Below are 22,291 nucleotides of genomic sequence, written 5' to 3' on the forward strand. Positions count from 1 at the left end.
ATTCTCATTTCTATATTCTAGTTTATATTTTCATGCTGCTAAAATTTACACTATTACTGTACTATTCTTATGTTTAAGGAACTAGAACTTACAAGAAATGCATAATATTTCAAACATTGCCAAAGGAAACGCCTTTGAGAAGTCTCCAAAATTATATGCTAAAAACCTAAATAAAAATGAGTAGGTGTAGGGGTGCCTGGCTGTCTCAGTCGGTAGAACATGAGACTCTCGATCTCAGGGTTTTGAATTTGAGCCCCATGTTGGATGTAGAGATTACTTAAAAATATAAAATCTTTTTTAAAAATGAGTAGGTGTAGGAAGAACCTTAAAAATAACCAAATTCGGTTCAACTGAAAACGTATAAGCAATTTTTAATTTAAGGACACATTTTTTACTTTATGTAATGCATTCATAAATACTATTAATGTGTTAATACATTATATGCTGCCACTTACCACAAGGCACATATCAGCCATCTCGAAAATGTTTTTTTAGAATAACGTTTTATTCATCATCTGCCCTTTCTTTTCCCTGTTGGAAAATGAGCGCTTAAATATCGAAAGCATTTTCCTTTGGGAAAGCAATTGTAACCCTTTTCCGTAGCTACAGAAGAGAAAGGGCCCACAGGTCATTGAGCAGCACGTGCACCGAGGCTGTGTCAGCTCATTATGAAAAACTTCCCAACCACTTGAGCTGTTCCAAACCAGCTCTGACGGTTTTCAATCAGGAGCTGGCTGGTCATTTATTATCAAAGGACATAAAAACATTAATAGCTGTTATCGGTTGAACTCTTAAACTGTTCCTGGCACAGTGATAGGTTTACTTATATACTTTTCTCTTTGATCTTTACAGCAGGTTTGCAAGGTTTAGAGATAATGCCACCAATTTACAGATGAGGAAGTTAAGTACAAGGAGGTTAAGTGACTTGCCTGTGGCCACACAGCTATCAGTAGTAGCAAACTCAACAATTCCTATCTTGTTTTGAATGGTGATTTTTTTCCCCCATCATAAAGACCTGATGAACTGTAGATCCTTTTCTCCAGAAAAACACTGATAAACATAATTTTCATACAACACAGGATTTTTATAATTCCCAAAATGCCTTCTGTGGATCTCTTAGATACCCATTTACCCCACGTTAAGAATCCATGGTTTAACTTTAAGCAATAATTCTTAAAACACAAAATGTGCCAATTTACTTGGTTTAGAAGGGGGGTTCCGGCATCCATAAATTTTAAAAGCTCCCTAGCAATTTCTGTTATAAAGACAGGGCCTGAGAATCACTGGTTTAGTTAGGTTAGATGGCCTATAACATCCATTCCAACTCTCAGGTTTGAATAGAAGACATTCAACAGAAAATCCAATCTTTCTTATCTTTCATTCTTGTTAGTTTGGTTTTGTGCCAATGGATGAGTCACAGGGAGCACACATTCCATCCTTCACCATACCTACCAACAAGAAGTCTGCCTCTAAAAGTATATGTTGGACTTCTCACTTGGTTCCCGTGGACTTTTTCCTTCTTGTTGTTGTTGTTTTTAACGTTTATTTATTTTTGAAACAGAGAGAGACAGAGCATGAGCAGGGGAGGGGCAGAGAGAGAGGGAGACACAGAATCCAAACCAGGCTCCAGGCTCCGAGCTGTCAGCACAGAGCCCGACGCGGGGCTCGAACTCACAGGCCGCGAGATCATGACCTGAGCCAAAGTCGGACGCTTAACCGACTGAGCCACCCAGGGGCCCCTATTTCCTTGTTTTTTAATTGAGTTCAATACTATCAATATCTGTTGGAAAGCTATTATACACAATGAAATGGAATGCTACCTGGAGCTGAGATGTAATGATGCAAACATTCCCTGCTATTATAAAAGTGATAATGTCATGATTGTGGTCTCTTGTACTTTCCTGTTTTAAAAATCACATCATTTTTTCGTTAAAAAAAATTCTTTAGCTTCCATTTTGCTTTGTTATTGATATTCTTTTTAAAGATGATACACAACAAAAGTGGAATTTAAGTACTATATGAGTTAAGATTAGGCTCAATCTCTACAGGAAGTATCTCTTCTATATAAAGTATGGGTATGGTCAGTCTAAGAATGATTATCATTCTTATTTGATTACCATCCTCAAAAAATGCATCCATTTTTTGGTCCAAGATGGCTTCTCCAGTTATTATCACCCCATCCGCATGCCTAAGTTAGGGAGAAGAGGAAGTCAGGTTTCTAATCCTTAAAGAATGACCTGAAAATTGTACAGTTCGTATCTGTTTACATCCTACTGGATAAGAGTCTGCAGATGTATCTGGATGCAAGCAGGCTAGAAAATCTGGTCCTTAGAGTAATTGATATTTAGGTGGCTCCATTGTTCAGTTTTCTGATAATAAACCTGTATTTGTCATTTTTCCACTGCCCTCATTTTTGAAATCACTGAAAATATGTCTTTGAATAAATCTTTTTAAGAAAGTATATGGTCGTTATTAAATGTTGGTGATAGAAAAACTGCAGAAAAGAACGTTCATAGACTCATTGCCAAGCGGCTGTTTGATAAACATTTTAAACTTGTTGCATTCTGGGGTGCTTGGTGGCTCAGATAGTACAGCATGCAATTCTTTTTTTTTTTTTTTTGTGAGAGAAAGTGTGTGCATGCATGCAGAGAGGGAGTGAGAGAATTCCAAGCAGGCTCTGCACTGTCAGTGTGGAGCCCAAGGCAGGGCTTGATGCAGGGCTTGATCCCATGAACTGTGAGAACACGACCAGAGCCAAAATCAAGAACTGGAGGCTCAACCAGCTGAGCTACCCACGCACCCCAAGCATGCCACTCTTGATCTCAGAGTTGTAAGTTCGATCCCCATGATGGGGATAGAGATTACTTAAAAATAAAATCTTCTAAAAATAAAAATATAATAATTTGTAGCATTGTTTAGCTACTGACTTTTAATCCAACCTCTTCCTCTCATCAGTTTGTGATTTCAGATATGTCGTCTGACAATGACTTCTGTATCTGGAAAAGAGAGTAATAGTGTCTAACCCTCCAGGTTCTTCTTATAAATGAATGAATTCACAGATGTAAAAGTGTTTTTGAAAACTAGAAAGTACAATGCAGATACACAATGGGTGGTACTGTTTTAGTTTTTATATACTGTACAGCACCTTGTATTGAGGCACAGCCTTCCACTGACAGAATCTTGAGGTATCATTATTCTGGAGCAGTTACCTTGATCCTATTTCTAGACTCCAGGGACAGCCTGGTGCTTCACTGCCTCCACCAGAATCTTCCAGCTGGGGATGGGTTCCCTGGCTAACTACAGATCAAGAAGGCAGGTCAGGTCACTACCTATATTTCTTAACTGCCTGTGAAGCAAGCATGGAATCCTTTTGGTTTTTCTTGGTTTTCTAATACTAATATTCATTGGAGGTCTTATCAACCCAAATCCAGAATGACAAGTTAATTTTCTGAAGCTCACGTAGCAAAGGTCTCCATACCTTCACTGAATTACAAATTCATTTTCGACTGTGAATTTCCATGTCTTCAATTTTGCTCTTGTATATCCATTCATTGACTCATTCATTCATTCATCAAACATTTATTGAGGCTCTACTATGTTCCAGGCACTGGGAGTCAATGGTGAATAAGGTACAGGTCTTTGAGGTGAATTAAAATGTAATTGGTGTACCTGGCACTTAGTAAGCTTTCAGTGGATGCTTATTTCCTCTTCCTGACCCTCATGTTGCTCAGTTAAGCTGCCTAATGCATTTGACTATTGTGGATGTGTCCAGAAGAGATGGACAGTGTTGTATGCTCAGAACATCTGCAGCATAGATTGCTTTTCACCGGGCACAGCATAGGTATGTGCACTTCACATTGATTTCATCAGTAAGTAGAAATGGTAAAAATTTTTGTTCTGCTTACCAGCCCCAGCATCATATACAGACCACAACGATAAGTATTGTCAGCTTTTATCCTTCTTCCCTTCCTTGATCCATCCTTCATTCAAGCATTTTAGATGTAAGATTAAAATAGGGAGGCATGGGGGCTGGGACACAAATCATCCTAACTCCCTCCTGCTACCTCTCCCACTCTAAATTCTCAGAAGACATTATTGGAGTGCTGCCATTGTTTTGGTAACAACACACCAGTTTTAAAGTCTTGTCCTTTTGTTGTCTTTCTCCTCTTTGACATGCATCTAATTTTCCTTTCTTTTGTAGGCTGTCAGCCAAATGAAACAGCAAAAATATTCGACGAAAGTTTCCTTCAGTTCACAAGAGATACCTTTAGCACCAGCTCCGTCCTACCATTCAACAGATGCAGACTTCCCAGGCTATGGTATGATTCTTTCTCTGAGCAAAATTGAATTGACTCATCAGACATGAGAAAAGAGAAGGGACTGTGATGTCCTGAAAAGAGCACTGGACCAGGAGTCAGGAAGCCTGGCTTTGCACTCCTCCTATACTTTCTTAGCTTTGGGACTTGGACAGGTCACCATTTTCCTCATCTCTGTTTTTGGGATTGCCTAGTGCTTATTGAATATAAAAGTACTAGAACAAAAAAGGCCCTCAGTAAATACTGTTTGAATATGAGGCTTACAAATAAATTATTCTGTACTCTCTCCAAAAGAGTGTGTTTAGTTCATGAGTAATACCTCTTAAAAATCATATTCAGTCAAATTGTTAGCCTTGCATATGTTGATATAAGTTATTTGAAGACTGTTAATTTTCAGTGCTTAAAGACAAGAGTATTCACTTTCTATCTTTGAATTCCTGGCGTGAATTATGCTGACTGGCAGTTGAAAATAGAATTTCAAAATGAATAATGAGTATTTCTACTTTGTTTTTATATTATATAAGTCAGTTTTTAAAAAGCCTATTTAAAACATTATGCTTACCAGTGGCAAAACACAACCCTGAATGAATTTAGCAAGCCTGACACCTTTATGGTATTAGTCTTTTACGTGTTTTTCATAAACATTAACTCAATAAAAAATTTAGCAAGCCAGTATAATTCTGAAGTACTGGATTTTTACTAAAATTCTTGATGAATGTGGTCAGCAAGCTATGACCCGTGGGTCAAATTTGGCCCACCATCTGTTTTTGCATGGTCTCCAAAAATGGTTTTCATATTTTTAAAAGGTTGGAAGAGTCAAAAGACTATTTCATGAAAATCATCTGAAACCCAGACTTCAGTGTCCATAAATAAAATTTAAAATACTATGCTCATTTGTTTATCTGTTGTCTAAGGCTGCTTTCACACATTGAGGATAGAATTGAGTAGTTGCCACAGAGAACGCATGGCCTGTAAAGCTCAAAATACTTACTACGTGGCCTTTTACTGAGAAAGTAACCATAATTTACCAATTGAGTTTTTATTTTATTTTATTTTATTTTTTATTTTTTAAAATTTACATCCAAATTAGTTAGCATATAGTGAAACAATGATTTCAGGAGTATATTCCTTAGTGTCCCTTACCCATTTAGCCCATCCCCCTTCCCACAACCCCTCCCGTTACCCTCAGTTTGTTCTCTATATTTATGAGTCTCTTCTCTTTTGCCCCCCTCCCTGTCTTTATATTATTTTTGTTTCCCTTCTCTTATGTTCATCTGTTTTGTCTCTTAAAGTCCTCATATGAGTGAAGTCATATGATTTTTGTCTTTCTCTGACTGACTAATTTCACTTAGCATAATACCCTCCAGTTCCATCTACGTAGTTGCAAATGGCAAGATTTCATTCTTTTTGATTGCCGAGTAATACTCCATTGTATATATATATATACCGCATCTTCTTTATCCATTCATCCATTGATGGACATTTGGGCTCTTTCCATACTTTGGCTATTGTTGATAGTGCTGCTATAAACATGGGGGTGCATGTGCCCCTTCGAAACAGCATACCTGTATCCCGTGGATAAATGCCTAGTAGTGCAATTGCTGGCTTGTAGGGTAGTTCTATTTTTAGTTTTTTGAGGAACCTTCATACTGTTTTCCAGAGTGGCTACACCAGCTTGCATTCCCAACCAATTGAGTTTTGATATGATGTATCACATGTTTATATCTCAATAACAGAAATTAATCATCCTATAATTTAATCTGTGGAAATTCTACTCGTTCAGTCATTTCCTTACCAAACATTTATTGGGGGCCTGGTATGTCAGGCTTTGGGCCGGATTGTATGGGAGAAATACATACCAAGACTGACTCAGAACCAGCTAGAATGAGGCAAAAATGGAGGAAAAGAAATGCCATCGCCAGCATCTCTCACTATGTATTCTCTCTCTTCTCATCCAAGAGGCTAAACTAGTCATTTACATAAGGACAAGAAACTTTGTAAAGCATTCATGAAATTATGCCACTATATTGTACATGGTTTTTATTGTAAATGAATGGAAAATGCAGTGTGAATTACATATGCTGCAAAAAGATCTGGAGTGAAATTAGGTTTATAATTTAATATTCTTCTAATAAGGCATTTGTTATTGAGGCTGCGTCACTAAATTTCTCACTCTTAACCAAGAGACCATTAGATTAACAAATTCCATGTGGTCAGAAAGAGTGACTATATGAATGCTACATTATGCCAGCTGCTGGACTGGCCACCTTACACACATTGTTCATTTAATTCCTATTAGAAAGTGGCTCGTTACATGCATCTTTTCAGATGAGGAATGAGCCTCAGTTTCACCCACCTATTAATTTCCTTCCTGGGAACTTAAATCCGTGTCGCCACCTCTCCAAAACCTGCTTTATTAATATTATTGCTTACAGCAGAACCCTCCACAGACTTACCTACAGCCTGTTCCCTTTTGTGTAATATCAGAGATTGGCAAACTTTTTCTGTAAGGAGCCAGATAGTAAATATTTAAGGCTTGTGGACCATATGGACTCTGTTGCAGCTTCTCAACTCTGTTGTCATAGGGTGATAACAGCCATAGACTGCAAGTAAATGAACAGGGCTATGTTCCAATATAACTTCATTTATGGACATTGAAATTTGAATTTCATGTAATTTTGACATGTCTTCAAAAAAAATTTTTTTTTCATTTTTTTTTTCAACCTTTTGAAAATGTAAAAATCATTCTTACCCCGCAGACCCTTGCTTGTACAGATGTTAAATGAGCTTTCTGGATCCCAAGTTGGTCCCTGTGCATTAGCTGCAGCTGACCAGCAGGTGGGGCTCGTTATTATCAGCCCTTAACTAAATTCTACCACCTTGTAAGAATCAGTACTTGTGATGATTAAGCTTAGTTGTCAGAAAAGATGACATTCTCTGGAGGCTGTTATTTGTATAAGAATCTCTTGAAATTAACCTTTTGAATATTTTGATTTTTCAATTAGTTAGGATCAGTCATCTGGAAAATGCACATATGTAGAAGTTATGCCAGAGAAAGGGGTTGTATTAAACATCTTTTCCTAGCCAGTAAATATTTTTTTTCTCTCAGTTTTTAGAGAAACTCAATCTATTTTTTTTCTTTTTTTTTTAAACTTTAAATTTTTTTTTTAACGTTTTATTTATTTTTGAGACAGGGAGAGACAGAGCATGAACAGGGGAGGGTCAGAGAGAGGGAGACACAGAATCTGAAACAGGCTCCAGGCTCTGAGCTGTCAGCACAGAGCCCCACGCGGGGCTCGAACTCACGGACTGCAAGATCATGACCTGAGCTGAAGTCGGCTGCTTAACCGACCGAGCCACCCAGGTGCCCTGAGAATCTCAATCTAAAAGCAAGGATTTAAAAAAGTAAATGTTGGGGTGCCTGGCTGGCTCAGTTGGTAGAGCATGAGACTCTTGATCTCAGGGTTGTGAGTTCTACCCCACATTGGGAATAGATGTTACATTAAAAAGTTAAAATTGAAATCTTTAAAGAAAATTAAAAGTAGATCTTTATAAAATAGAAATAACTCTTGTAACAAGTTTTTCAGTCATGGACCCAGTAATTAGTTCTTTTTTTTTTTTTTTTAAGTTTATTTATTTTTGAGAGAGAGACAGACAGAGAGAGACAGAGCCTGAGCAGGGGAGGGGCAGAGAGAGAGGGAGACACAGAATCTGAAACACGCTCCAGGCTCCAAGCTGTCAGCACAGAGCCCGACAGGGGGGCTTGAACTCACAAACTGTGGGATCATGACCTGAGTCGAAGTTGGGCACCGAACTGACTGAGCCACCCAGGCGCCCCATCCCAGTAATTAATTCTTAAATGTGTTTGTGACACATTATTATTATTATTTTTTTTTTTACTATGTATGTATTTGGGGATCATTGTTCGGTAATTATTATTTTCAGCTAAATCATATTTTATTGATTAAATCCTTTATACATCTTAATTGGTGTGCTATGCTTTAATTGAAAGTAAGCACGAACTCTTAGTGTCTTAGAACTGTAACTCAGAATCTTCTATCATTCTAGTCTTTATTTTCATTGTAACTTATGCCTATATGTACTTAATCATTTCGTCATTTTTCCATACCAGTTTTCATGGTATATATTAAGATTTTAAAAACTTCAAGTATAGTTAAAATAAATGATTGAGTAGGGGGTGGTTGTTGTTTTAATCTCAGAAGCGTCAGGTTTCATCCCTTCCTGAATGGGCGTTAAGGACCCAGCGTTTCCTTCATGGTGCTTAGCAGGAAAATAGCGAAATGTCGAACACATGCAAACCCCGCGCTCCCCAAGTAACGAGTGTGCACGCCGGACTACATCTCCTACTAGCCGGTCATTCTGTGTTCAATCCTCCAGGTGGTTTCCAGGCTCCTCTGTCAGTGGACCCTGCCACGTGTCCCATTGTTCCTGGCCAGGAAATGATTATAGAAATATCCAAGGGACGTTCAGGTCTTGGTCTCAGCATTGTGGGAGGAAAAGACACACCTTTGGTAAGTTCCTAGAAGTAAAGTGTATCTATACCATTACAGAGTTAGTTGTGGAACCTTATTATGGCCTTTATCACTTCTATGGAAGACTTGGCTTTTTCATGGAATGAGAAGAAGCATAATTATAAATAGATATGCATGCATATTCTGGCCAGCCTTAAGTTTTTCTCAGTGTTTAATTTTCATCAAGATTTTCTCTGTCTAGGACATGGAGTATTTTTTTTTTTAAGTTTTATTTATTTTTGAGAGAGCACAAGCAGGGGAGAGGCAGAGAGAAAGGGAATCACAGAATCGGAAGCAGGCTCCAGGCTCTGAGCTGTCAGCACAGGGCCCAGTGCGGGGCTTGAAACCATGAACAGTGAGATTATGACCTGAGCAGAAGTCGGGAATTTAACCAACTGAACCACCCAGGTGCCCCTGGAGCATTTTTTTATAAATGCTTACTAGACCAACAGCATTATAGCAGCATTTAGACATATTATAACAAGATTATAACTGGGAACACCTGGAGTTAACTAGCTCAGCAGCCAGTTTTAGCTCTCTGCCTTTTCATGGAGTAAGATTTAAATACAGTTTAAAAATACAGCCTAGGGGGGGCACCTGGGTGGTTTGCTTCGGCCCAGATCTTGTGTTTTGTGGGTTTGAGCCCTGCATTGGGCTCTGTGCTGACAGCTCAGGGCCTGGAGCCTGCTTCAGATTCTGTGTTTCCCTCTCTCCCTCTCCCCCTCTCCTCCCCCTCTCCCTCTCTGCCCCTCCCCTGCTCGCATCTGTCTTTTTCTCACAAATAGACACTAAAAAAAAAAAAAAAAAATACAGCCTGGGGCCACCTGGGTGGCTCAGTCTTAGGTTTAGGTTAAGCTTAAGCGTCTGACTCTTGATTTCAGCTCAGGTCATGATCTCAGGGTTTGTGGCTTTGAGCCCTGCATTGGGGTCTGCACTGACATCCCAGAGCCTGCTTGGGATTCTCTCTCTCTTCCCCTCTTTCTGCCCCTCCCCCCTAAACTAAATAAATAAAACTTAAAAAAAAACAAACAAAAAAAAAAAAACTTTAAAAATATAGCCTGAAAGTGCAACGTGGATGGAACTGGAAGGTATTATGCTAAGTGAAATAAGTCAGTCAGAGAAAGACAGATACCATATGTTTTCACTCATATGTGGATCTTGGGAAACTTAACAGAAGACCATTGGGGAGGGAAAGGAGGAAAAGAAAAAGTTACAGAGAGGGAGGGAGGCAAACCATAAGAGACTCTTGGATACTGAGAACAAACTGAGGGTTATGGGAGGTGGGGGAGAGGGGAAAGTGGGTGATGGGCACTGAGGAGGGCACTTGTTGGGATGAGCACTGGGTGTTATATGGAAACCAATTTGTCAATAAATTATATTTTAAAAATAATAATAATAAATAAAAACCAGACTTGAAAATAATAATAGTAATACATAAATAAAATAACACTTATATCACTTTAAATAAATAAATAAATAAATAAATAAATAAATAAATAAATAAAAATATAGCCTGGACCAAACCACTTGAATGGAAACTTATAAAGAAAAGGTTGCCGCTTTCCTCAATGACAAAAGCTGAAAAGACAGCATTCCAAGCCATATAATTAGAAATGTAGGAAAGTTCTGGTGTCTTAATATACTAAAGACATTGGAGTAGTACGCAGAAACTACTGGTCAACCTTGAAGATTGGCTGTTTCTCCCTTCCAGGGCCTGTTTCCTCATTTATCCAAAGAGATATTCGCAAATATTAAATAAGCCGAATTTATATAAATCTGTATTTAAAATGAACGAGGGAAATCATATTTTAAGGAAATTTTGTAGTGAGTTCTTTCATGAAGAAGTAACTCTCTGATTTGAGTTTTGTAGATATAAGTCTATACTGCTTAAAATAAGGCAGAACTAGATTTTCCATAGGAAATCACAAGACTTACTTTAAATTGGCATGTTTTGCCCAGCTAAATGAGTTTGTTAACTGATTTTTTCTGTTTTTTGTTTTTGTTTTTGTTTTTTTTTTTTTTGCTTTGTGTGGGTTGGTTAGAAAACCTGAGTAAGATGTGCCCATGCTGCACTTGGGACTTTACTATTGCGTATATTTGTGCTGTTGGCTGCTAGTTTGGAGGCTTCCAGTGCTCCTTTTCACCTGCTGCTTCTTGGATGTGAGGCTATTTGCTAAATACTACGTTCTGCTTCTCTTTGCCACCACAAGGCAGCCAAAAAAAAAAAAATCTTTAACAGCATTCTAAAGTTCATAATATATAGTTCTGCCTTTTGAGACTGTAAATCCCATTGTCCTTGGAAGGATAAGCACCACTTTAAAAATGAGAAATGGGATGCAGCTTTTATTTTTCAACCTCAGGTACCTCATCCAAAGCTGTAAGTTAGACTCACTAGTTAATATATAGCCATGTCCGTTTTTGGTGAAGCTGAACAGCTGGGGGGTGGAAGGTGCTTTAACAAATAAAACCACTGTTTACCACAATGAAGATCTTTTGTTTCCTTCTAAATTTTGACATGGAATACACAGCCTAATTAACATGCCAGGTCATATTATCCAGTCAGGTCATGAGATTGCATCCAGCCAGCAGGAAGTTAGCAAATAAAGATGAGAGCATATGAAAGGGAATTGCGGACAGTTTGACCCACTGTCAAAGTACCTTTGCTCTTGCCTTTGCACATGTGATTATGTGATGCCTCCTTGAGCTCTGATGCAGGGAAAGAGCATGTTTTGAGTGCTGGTGACCCTTCTTAAGCATTTGCTCCAACCATCTCAGTTAGGGTTTCTGTGCTGTCTCTGTTGTGTGTCCAACAGATACTTTTTACTGTCTTTGGAGGAATTAAGCCTCTGGGACTTGGTCTTGACAACACACCAGTCCTATCTGCTGTAAATAATTGCTTCAGAACCAAGACAGATGGTTTCTGAGATCAGAGAGGGAGATCTCACTTGACACCCCAATGTGTTTGCAGCCCGTCCTCTAAAATAGGCCTTTTAAAACACCAAGACAATGGTGAGGGTGAGCCTCTTGGGAAGGTTTATGAGCACACCTGCACCCACTCCTCAATGACAAACTTCTGCCTCTGTTGTTTCAATCTTATGACGTGCTCCCAGGTCTGCTTTTGGTGAATGTGGCTCTTGTATGATAGCCTGCATATGTTTGCTTAAAGGCTACCCTCTTCTTAATGCCAAGGACATGAAGTTGAATGACATAACCCTGCCCTTATACATTTGTTGAAGTTGATCCTACTACCATCAGTGTTTATGGTCTAATATAAGGGACCAACCAGTGAAAAATCTTAATAAGGACCATTAAAATAGCTACTTTCTCTGGAAAGCATAAAAAAGTAGAACTGTAGTACACATTGTCTAGATATACTTAATATGGATTAGTTTTTATATGTTTCTTATACGCCAGTATCTTAGTCTATTCAGGCTACTGTAATAAAATGCCACTGACTGATGGCTTAAAAACAACAGAAATTTATTTTTCATAGTACTGGAGGCTGGAGGTGCAAGATCACAGAGTCAGACGAGAGCCCTCTTCTGGGTTGTAGACTTCTCGTATCCTCACATTGTGAAAGGAGCCTCTGGGGGAGCCTCTTTTAGAAGGGCACTAATTTCATCCATGAAGACTCTGCTCTTGTGACCTAATCAGCTCCAAAACGACCCACCTCCTAATGCCATCACACTGGTCATTAGGGTTTCTACATATGAGTTTAGAGGCGCACACAACAAGGAGATCAGATAAGGTATAAAGTAGTATATTTACTTATATTTTTTATCTCCTTCCATCCATCCGTCCACCCATGCTTTCATCCTATGTCTTCCCCCACTGCCACCACTTATTTTGGTCTTGGAGTACTAGTTTTCATGAAATCTTGCAACTCAGAAGACACAGCATATTCTGCCAAATGAAAGACTGAGGTATGATGCTTGCCACATATGTTTTAAGCATCTCCCTGAATCTTTCAGTTCCCCCTTCTCTGAAATGTTTGCTTGCTGATGAGAAGTTTTACCTCTAGTGTCCCCAGAAGAAGTAAAATATAGTTTTCCAATGTCATTTTATTGGTGGTTATTCTATTATATCAGCCTTGGGAATTCTAGAGAAGAGAAAGAAAAACTTAAGAAACAAGTATTTTATCTCAGAGTATTGGCCAAGTTGAACCATTCTTGGGATTAAACAAATGAAGTGGAGAAAGAATGAGGAAAGCTTCCCCAGGACCCCTCACTCTGTGCATTTTCCTTTCTCTGGCTACCATTGCCAACGGTCCCACACTGTAGACAATGTGTTATATCAAATCTAATAGTCTGAGAAATGATGCTGATTCTATGGCACCAGAATCCCAGATCTTTTCACTGCAGGGTCTTGGACAAGTGACTTAAACCGTTCTAGATTAAATCTGCTTCTCCATTTGTGTGAAAGTGGTGACAACAAAATCTACCTCTTAGATTTGATATGTGGATTAATTAAGAAGAATATAAGATGAAGAATATAATTAATTATAATATATATAGAGAATATAAGAATATATATTAAGAGAATATATTAGAGAATATAAGAATATATATTAATTATAATATAATTAAGATGAAGAATATAAGATGAAGAATATAATTAATTAATATGTGTTGATATGTGGATTAATTAAGATGAAGAATATAAGGCACTTTTCCCAGTACCTGTCTATACTGAGTTCAGTTATTAGTGATTATTATTAAACATTCATATTAAAGTATATCCTTAGTTCCCTTCATCTGTATGTCTTTGATATATTAGCTGCACACTGAGAAACATGACTTTGTTTCTGCATACTTAGATATTTATTTTTCAGCACCAAATTCTTAAAAAGTGGTTTGGCACTGTTCTTAATATGTAATTAATGTGTATCCTCTTATTTAATTCTCCCAACAACCCTATAGATGTAGTGGTATTATCCCCATTTTACAGATGAGGAAACTGAAACTCAGATAAGTTAGGTAACTTCTCCAAGAACATAATGCAGCAGGATTCTCACACAGAGAATCATTACCCCAAGGCTTTTCTTTCCAGGAAGCAACTTTATTCCTGCCAGCACTGCTCAGTTGGGCTTGTACCTGAAGAATTGAGCCCTGAACACCACGTGGAGTAGTTTTTTATGTATTTTCTACTTCCTTGTCTCCCATATATGGTAACACACACAAACATGTAGTCTGATTAAGTGGTCTCATGTTACAAGGTCATGAGGGATGTTGCATGTACGCGCATAGCCAGGTTACCTTGAGGTTTTTTTTGTTTTTGTTTTTTGTTTTTGTTTTTTTCCTTAGGGAGGGGACCCTACCACAATAATGCTAGCAGTTGGTCCAGTTGGAGTTTCATCAAGCTATCTGACTGCAAAGCCACACCACTGGGCTCCTTTTCTAGTGCTACCTCTATGTGTCATCGATTTTCACCTGTAAAAGGGGGTTGTTCATCTCACCCACCAGACCCTGAGTATCTTGAGAACAGACCTGTTTTATTGTATTTTGTACCTTTAGTACCACCATATAGAGCCTTGCACACTTAAATATATGACTGTCTAGCCTCTGAGCCACTCCGAACTCCAGCCATGCTGGCCTCCTTCAGTTCCATTCAAGGCATTTGCACATGCTGTTAGATCTGTCTGGAGTGCTTCTCTGATCAGTTTTAGCTGTAGCTGGAGTATCCTGTTCATTTCTGGGTGTGATTATATCACAGTTGACAAGGACATTATTGAAACCACATCACTGTGAGGAAGAATTGAATCAAATGGAAAAGGGAAGATCAGAAGGGACAGTGACATGCAAACACGTAAGGTTATCTTTGTGTGGATGAAGGGTAGGAACAGTTCAAGTGCTTCCAAGCGGCTCAGTGAAAAACAGATTTCACATTTTCATAAGGAAGAACTTTCTAGACCTCAGCTGGCCAAAGCTGGAGTGAACTACGTAGTGAGTGCCAAATCTCGAGAAATATTTTGACAAATGCAGGCAGCCACTTTGCGAGGACATTAGTGTTATTAGGCTTTCTCTTTTAATCAGACAGGAACGTGTTACATTGAGAAGTCTCTTTCTCAAGGGTATGGTGGGATAAGGAAATTCATTCTTTCTTTTCATTCCCATCTCACAGGTTTCTTAAAACTTCAGTCTTAAGTTTTTTTAACTAGAGAATAAAGCTTAATTACTGTTGAGGTTTGGTTTATGGAAACTAGTCATTATTACCACTTTTAGAAAGGTTAAGTTTATGAACATAAGCCCTAGTTGCTATACTTGTATGTTCCTCTGCGTCTGGAGATAAGCTTGTCTCCTTACAAGAGGAAAACAGTTAGCCTCAGGCATTTGGTTCCTCTTGATATTCCTGGTACCATCCCGTTGTAAATGAGGTCAGCAGATGCCCAGGATAGATTGTAAAATTGAGATGCTCTATTAATATTTAAAAGGCCTGGGAATATCAGATTCAAAATCTTATTTCTCTCCAAGTTTCAAATGTGTATTTTTTTCACCACCTGATTTGGTATCAATTTAAGTCAGTCTTATTAAATAGAAGTTCCATAGATAGAAGAGGTACATTAGCAAGAAGCATCAAGGTAGAAGGACTGTCACATTTGGATACTGTGTGGTAAAGTCATCCATCTAGAAATTAAAGCGAAAAATATTTTTTAGCTATCACCATATGTCTGGCTCTGCAGTGACCTCATTTAACCCTGATTCACCATATTGCCTGCTATTGTTTAGCTGTTACTGCTTTTGACCATTTAAACTTAGGACTGTAGCAATTTAAACCACTATATATTTTTTTTAAGTAAGCAGAATAGAAAACTATTTTACATTTGATTAAGTGTTTTATTTTGCTATTCCCCTTCGAATGAACTTTGCACAGCCTGTTTCACGAGGAGTGTGGTTTGCTTTGGCGTGTAATCACCCAAAGCCAGGCTCCTTTTATCATTATTGCTTAAGTCATATATTTTTACACAAAACATCTTATTACCTTAGTTTTATTTTAAAATCAAAGCAGAGTTTGCAGAAAGTCTATGAATCACACTGAAAGAATGTTAACGAATAGTACCTCTGAATTTCCAGATTTGGGCATTTCTGATCTTAAAGAATATGACTGTAAGCAAAAATATTATGCAAGCTGAGTAAAGTTTAGGTAAATAAGGACCAGATGGAACTATAGGGACTTATAAAATATAATGCAAATATTATCCCATTTCCTTAAAATAAATCTATAGTTCAGTATGAAAAATTATATTCATATTGATGAATATCAACCTTTTGCGAAATCATTCTTGGCAAGGGAATTCCATTTCAAGTAAATATAAAACAGTTTCTTTTCTGAGTTTGAGAAGGGAAAGCTTTGCAGTCTTAAAATGTGAAACTTTTTATATATTCATTGCAATTCTTATATTAGCTGTTTTATTGCTGTGATTTTCATTCCACATTTTAGTTACCTATAGTGTGGAAGAGTTTGCAATCCCTGAGCTTGACTTTTAGCTTAAATAGTCCATTCCTTTAACACACACACACACACACACACACACACACACACACACACACACACAGATTGGTGTTACTGCTTCCTGTATAACTGATCACTTAATCCATACTTTTAGTCAAAAGAGCCACTGGTATTGCTGATTTAATGCTTATTCATGTTGTCTATAGTTTATCACCCAAGAATATTTCACTATTCCAAAATAGTAGGTACTAAATGTTGTGATCCATTTTCTTTCTCTTAAAGTGTTTGGTAGGTACAAATCTTTACACCCTCCCCCATACCTATTAGAATAGATGAATAAATTAAGATTAGGATATAAGGACTGGCTCTTGGTTCCTTTTGTAACAGAGTCTTATGGGGTTTGATTGGTGACTGTGTTCTGAGATTCTTAGAAAATCTAGGAGCACCTGGGTGTCTCAGTCCATTAATGCCTGACTGTTGGTTTCAGCTGCGGTCACAATCTCGCGGTTCAGGGATTCATGTTTCATGGATTCATGTGTTGGGCTCTACGCTGGCAGCTCAAAGCCTACTTGGGATTCTCTCTCACCCTCTCTCTGCTCAAAATAAATAAACACTTTTTTAAAAAAAAGAAAATCTGGGGCACCTGAGTGGCTCAGTCGGTTGAGCATCCGACTTCAGCTCAGGTCACGATCTCGCGGTCCGTGAGTTCGAGCCCCGCGTCAGGCTCTGGGCTGATGGCTCAGAGCCTGGAGCCTGCTTCCGATTCTGTGTCTCCCTCTCTCTCTGCCCCTTCCCCGTTCATGCTCTGTTTCTCTCTGTCTCAAAAATAAATAAATGTTAAAAAAAAAAAATTTTTTTTAAATAAAAAAAAAATCTATGTAGCAAACTCTAATTTATTAGTGAGAGTATCCAGATTTTTAAAAGTGTAAGTTCTTTTGACTCTTACTGACTTCCCTTTTATAGCTATGGCTTCTTCAGGTTTTCTGAACAGAAACATTTATAATCAACCTATGAAGTTGGCAAACAAAACTATATCAGTTTGACAAATACTGTATTTCTTCTAAAGTAATCATCTTTTATTGTATCCACAGTGGGAAAGTAGTATATTGAATGTACACTTGGCTCTGAGATTCATCCAAATTATAAAATCAAAATGAGAAAAAAGTCATCTTCAAGTAAAGAAAATACAATATTTGTTGACTACATTCTGCTTCAAGTCCTCTATGTTCTTATGAGATACTGAAAATAACCTTTTAACTTTTTGCTTCTCATGCATGAATCAATGAGGGTGTGCCAGATACCTTTTGCATCAAAGCACTGGGTTTGAAGGTGGGGAAGATGAGCATCTTTGCAACTTGTCTTGAATCATCTTTGCCTTCTACCTTTGTAATTGGTTCAAAAATATATAAAGATCTACAAAACACATGGAATGTAAGCATAATAACACATGCCCCAGCAAGACAAATGCATTAAGTTGTCCATCCTTGGGTTAAACAACGTACTGCCCCACTGTAACAAGGAAAGTAGAGAGCTGCCTTTGTTGACATGAGTCCTGCCATTCCTATTAAAGATAGCACATGTTTGCATTTCTACTTTTATCACCTTTTACATTAGGTTTCCCAGCATAATCTTTCTTGAAAAGAAGCAGTCAGGGAGCCCCTGGCTGGTTCAGTCAATAGAGCATGCGACTCTTGATCCTGGTGTTATGAGTTCAAATGTCTCGTTGGGTATAGAGATTACTTAAAAATAAAATCATCAGGGGGCCCCCTGGGTGGCTCAGCTGGTTAAGCGTCTAACTTAGGCTCAGTTTATGATCTCATGGTTCATGGGTTTGAGCCCTGCATTGGGCTATTGCGCTGACAGCTCGGAGCCTGGAGCCTGCTTCCGATTCTGTGTCTCCCTCTTTCTGCCCCTCCCCCACTCACTCTCTGTCTCTCTCTCTCTCTCTCTCTCTCAAAAATAAATAAAACATTTAAAAAAATAAAATTATTAGGGGCACGTGGGTGGCTCAGTTGGTTGAGTATCCGACCCTTGATCTTGGCTCAGGTCATAATCTCACAGTTTGTGAACTCGAGCCCCAAGCTGGGCTCTGTGCTAACAGCACAGAGCTTAGAATTCTGTCTTTGCCTCTCTCTTCCCTTCCCACTTGCTCTCTTACTCTCTCTCAAAATAAACTTAAAAAAAAAAAGCAATCACTTATATTCTCAGTTCACCATAATAATAGGAAAAATAGAAATTAAAAAATGGACTGAAATTGGTGTCATTCCTACTTAGAGTCACGAATTTTGACCACTGATCTATATTCCTTCCTTTATGTCCCAGATAGGCCCCCTTCAACCTTAGATATGTATGTGTTGGGAACCTTCATTAGCGATTATTCAACATCTATTTGGCTGACACTTTGCTTGACATTATATACATAATCTCCTTTTGTCCTCAAACCCTAAAAGGAAGAATTTATTAGTTCCATTTTACAGAGACAGGAACACTAGCCCAGTGAGGCTAAATATCTTAATAGAAGTATCACAAAGCTATGATAAGTGGCAGAGCTAAACTCTGAACACAGGTTTATGTGGCCATAGCCAGTATTCTTCCCACTATCCGTTGCTGCCTTCCATTGTTTACAGGCTGGAAAATTCCTCTGGCAGACTTGATAGAGTCTGTAGGAGATTAAAATTGATCATAAATTTTGTGCAGTTCCTTCCACTTTCCTTGAATTCGAGCTGGCCCATTGACTTGCTTTGATCAATAGTAGTGAAAGTGGCGTTGAGTAACTTCCAAGCCTTTAGCCTCAAGGTCTTGCAGCTTAGCTCTTGTTCTCCTGAAAGACTGCCACTTTGCAGACAAGCCTAGATCAGCCTCCTGGAGGATGGCACCCCATATGAAAGAGCACATGGGGGCAGAGGGGCCCAGTTATCTCGGCTGAGGCCCCAGCCAACCTGACTGCAAACTCTTGCGAGCCAAGCTGAGATAGCGTGGAGCAGAACTACCCCCTGAACCCAGCCCACACTGCCAGCCCACAGAATCATGAACAAACAAATGATTCATTTTTGTTTTAAGCCACTAAGGTTTTTTTATTAAATTTTTTAATGTTTTATTTTATTTTATTTTACTTTATTTTTGAGACAGAGACAGAGTGTGAGCAGGGAAGGGGCAGAGAGAGAGGGAGACACAGAATCCAAAGCAGGCTCCAGGCTTCTAGCTGTCAGCACAGAGCCCAACACAGGGCTCGAACTCATGAACCTCATGACCTGAGCCAAAGTTGGGCACTTAACTGACTGAGCCACCCAGGCACCCCTAAGCCACTAAATTTTGCAGTAAAAGAAAACTAATACAGAGCCCAAGCCAAACCCTTATGTTTCTGATCTCTCACAGACTGTGAAAGTTGGGATTCTTGTGGTCTGCCATTTAGAAGGAGGTCCTACTATTCCTAGGCAGGACTTAAGTATCTGCATAAAACAGTGGCTTTCTCTGCTTTACTTTGTGCTGTATGAGTTCACAGAGGTCTAAAATTATAGAGGTGGAATGACTCTAGAAACCATGTATTTTGACTCTGTGCTTTACTGATAAGTGTCCTGAACAAAGCAGTGCATGGAGAACCACTTGCAAAATTGGCCACCTGCAGAGCTGTGAGAAAAACTAACTCCTCTCGTTCCCAGTTCTGGGTCCTTCTTCTACACTTTCCTGCCCTCTTTTTTCAAAATCATGTTCTTTTTTTTTTTTTAATGTTTATTTATTTTTGAGAGAGACAGAGTGTGACCGGGGGAGGGGCAGAGAGAAAGGGAGACAGAATCCGGAGCAGGTTCCAGGCTCTGAGCTGTCAGCACAGAGCCTGACGCGAGGCTCGAATTCACACACTGCGAGATCATGACCTGAGCCGAAGTCAAACGCTTAACCAACTGAGCCACCCAGGTGCCCCTCAAAATCACATTCTAATTGAAATATAATAAGGAAGCTTGGTTTTTGAGGGTTTTGGTTTTTTTCCCAAAGAATTTGGCCACAAAGGATTTGGTACAGAAAAGCATCATGTTCTAAGACACTGATCCCTTTACTTATATAAGTACAGTCTGGAGCCTATCAACTTTGTTCAAAGTGACATATTTTTTCACAGTTGTACCCCAACAGTTTTCTTTTTAACTCTCTAACTGCAATAGACATCACAAATCAGTAACTTAATACATCTACATCTGTTTCAAGGTAGAAGTGAACATAGTTTTGATTTGCACAGCATTGGACTGAGCATTTTACTACTCCCACTATATTATCACCCTTCATTGATTTGGCCTTCCTGCTGAGAAAGTCGTCTACTATATGGAAAGACAGGACTGTATGATTTCTGAACCGTGACAACCATAGAGGGGAACTCTATTAAATGATGTTTAAAAGGAGCATTATTCCTCTAAGACCATAGATCTGAACAATGGCTTCTTCCAGACAAAAACAATGCCCATTTTCTATATAATCTTTTTAATCCTTATTTTGGTCCTCATGGGTCGTTCTTACTAGCAGGGATTTTTCCCATAAAGCAAGGAAATAAGACATGACACTCTTTGGGGATCACTAGTAATATGTTTTCCACCTAAGTGTGTAATTTAATGTGAAATTTTTCTGTAGCTAAAATGCCACCTAGGATTATTTTGAGGGCAGTGGGAACAGAGGTTTTATGAGTATAACAAAGATTGGGTTTAATTCTAGAGTGATCCAAATTAAGTATATCACACCTACAAATAGTAAAATTGAGCCATATATATATATATATATATATATATATATATATATATAGTCCTTTATAGTAATATCTACCACATAATTCTTTATCAAAGTTTTATTCTAAAATGCTTATTAGAACAATCCACTGAAATGTAATCTATAAAATCTCATTCTATGGAAATAGTTCACCCACACAAGGGTGCTTATTGATATTGTTCAGTGCACAGGAGACCCTTAGTTAATTTTTCTAACACACGGCTTCTTTAAGTGTTATGAGCCTACTGTGGCAATGATAAAATTGCCTTTTGCTGAACGATTGGTATGTTTATGAGTTACTTTATCTACTTGTTGGTAGCCCGAACAGTAAAGAATATGGTAATGGATGGGCTGAAATGTCTGATGACTTTGACTCTACGGATACACTAGTACGTGTTATGAAATTCTTTTCCAGCAATGCAGTGTTTAAATCCCCCTGGAGGAGTTTGTGATTTTTGTGGGGCTCAATGACAATTAAGTCCCGTGTACTTGGCTCCTTTACATTGCTCTTTGAACTAAAGTAAATCCTTTAGAAATTCACATGGATTTAATATCCATTTGTGATGGGTATGTGGGTTGTGTGTCACTAATATTTTGCCATCAGAAGCTTGGGTGGGATTTTAAAAAAAGGAAGAATGAAGCTTGATTGGGTAGGTAAGATTATGACATACCCTACCAGCCTCTTTCTGGGTCATTTTGATGTATCTTTCTATCTCCAACCAATTTCTTGGTAATCATTTAGCAAACATGTACTCAGTGCCTACCCTGGGCTCAGCACCAGGATACAAAGAAGAGTTGGAAGCAGCCCCCAGTCTGGAAGAGTTCCACCAAGACTAGGAGGTAATATAGGACCTAGATCTATGAAAAAGCTATTGTGATACTAATAAGTTCAATAATAAAAGGGGATAGAGCAGTGACCCACAGGAAGGTTGATCAACCTTGTTAGGGGAAAAGAGTCAGAGAAAGTTTCATAGAAGAGGTGGCATTTGGCTGGCTCAAGTAGAATTTCATGAGAAAAGGGGGCAGCAGATAAAAGAGACCATGACCTTCAAGCCTTTGGTGCCTTTGTACTTTCCAAATATAGATATATAGACTCTCTATACCAACATACACAAGAAACTGAAGGTGCCTGGGTGGTTCAGTCAGTTAAGCATCTGACTCTTGATTTCAGCTCAGGTCATGATCTCATGGTCATGGGATCAAGCCCCACATCAGGCTCTGCACTGACAGCATGGAGCCTGCTTGGGA

The 22,291-nt window shown here is 38.5% G+C and overlaps 1 protein-coding gene across 4 annotated transcripts in view; it reads left to right on the plus strand.

The window, feature by feature from the left end:
- The window catches only part of PATJ (PATJ crumbs cell polarity complex component), a 362,166-nt gene that overhangs the window by 286,044 nt on the left and 53,831 nt on the right, over window positions 1–22,291 (plus strand). For all 4 annotated transcript variants that reach the window (XM_027059027.2, XM_053214164.1, XM_053214163.1 and 1 more), the window contains 2 exons: window positions 4,202–4,319; window positions 8,715–8,848. In XM_027059027.2, coding sequence (XP_026914828.2) covers window positions 4,202–4,319; window positions 8,715–8,848 — 252 coding nt within the window. The remainder of the gene's footprint in view (window positions 1–4,201; window positions 4,320–8,714; window positions 8,849–22,291) is intronic.

This window comes from Acinonyx jubatus, chromosome C1, assembly GCF_027475565.1.
Source record: "Acinonyx jubatus isolate Ajub_Pintada_27869175 chromosome C1, VMU_Ajub_asm_v1.0, whole genome shotgun sequence".
Classification (NCBI taxonomy): domain Eukaryota; kingdom Metazoa; phylum Chordata; class Mammalia; order Carnivora; family Felidae; genus Acinonyx; species Acinonyx jubatus.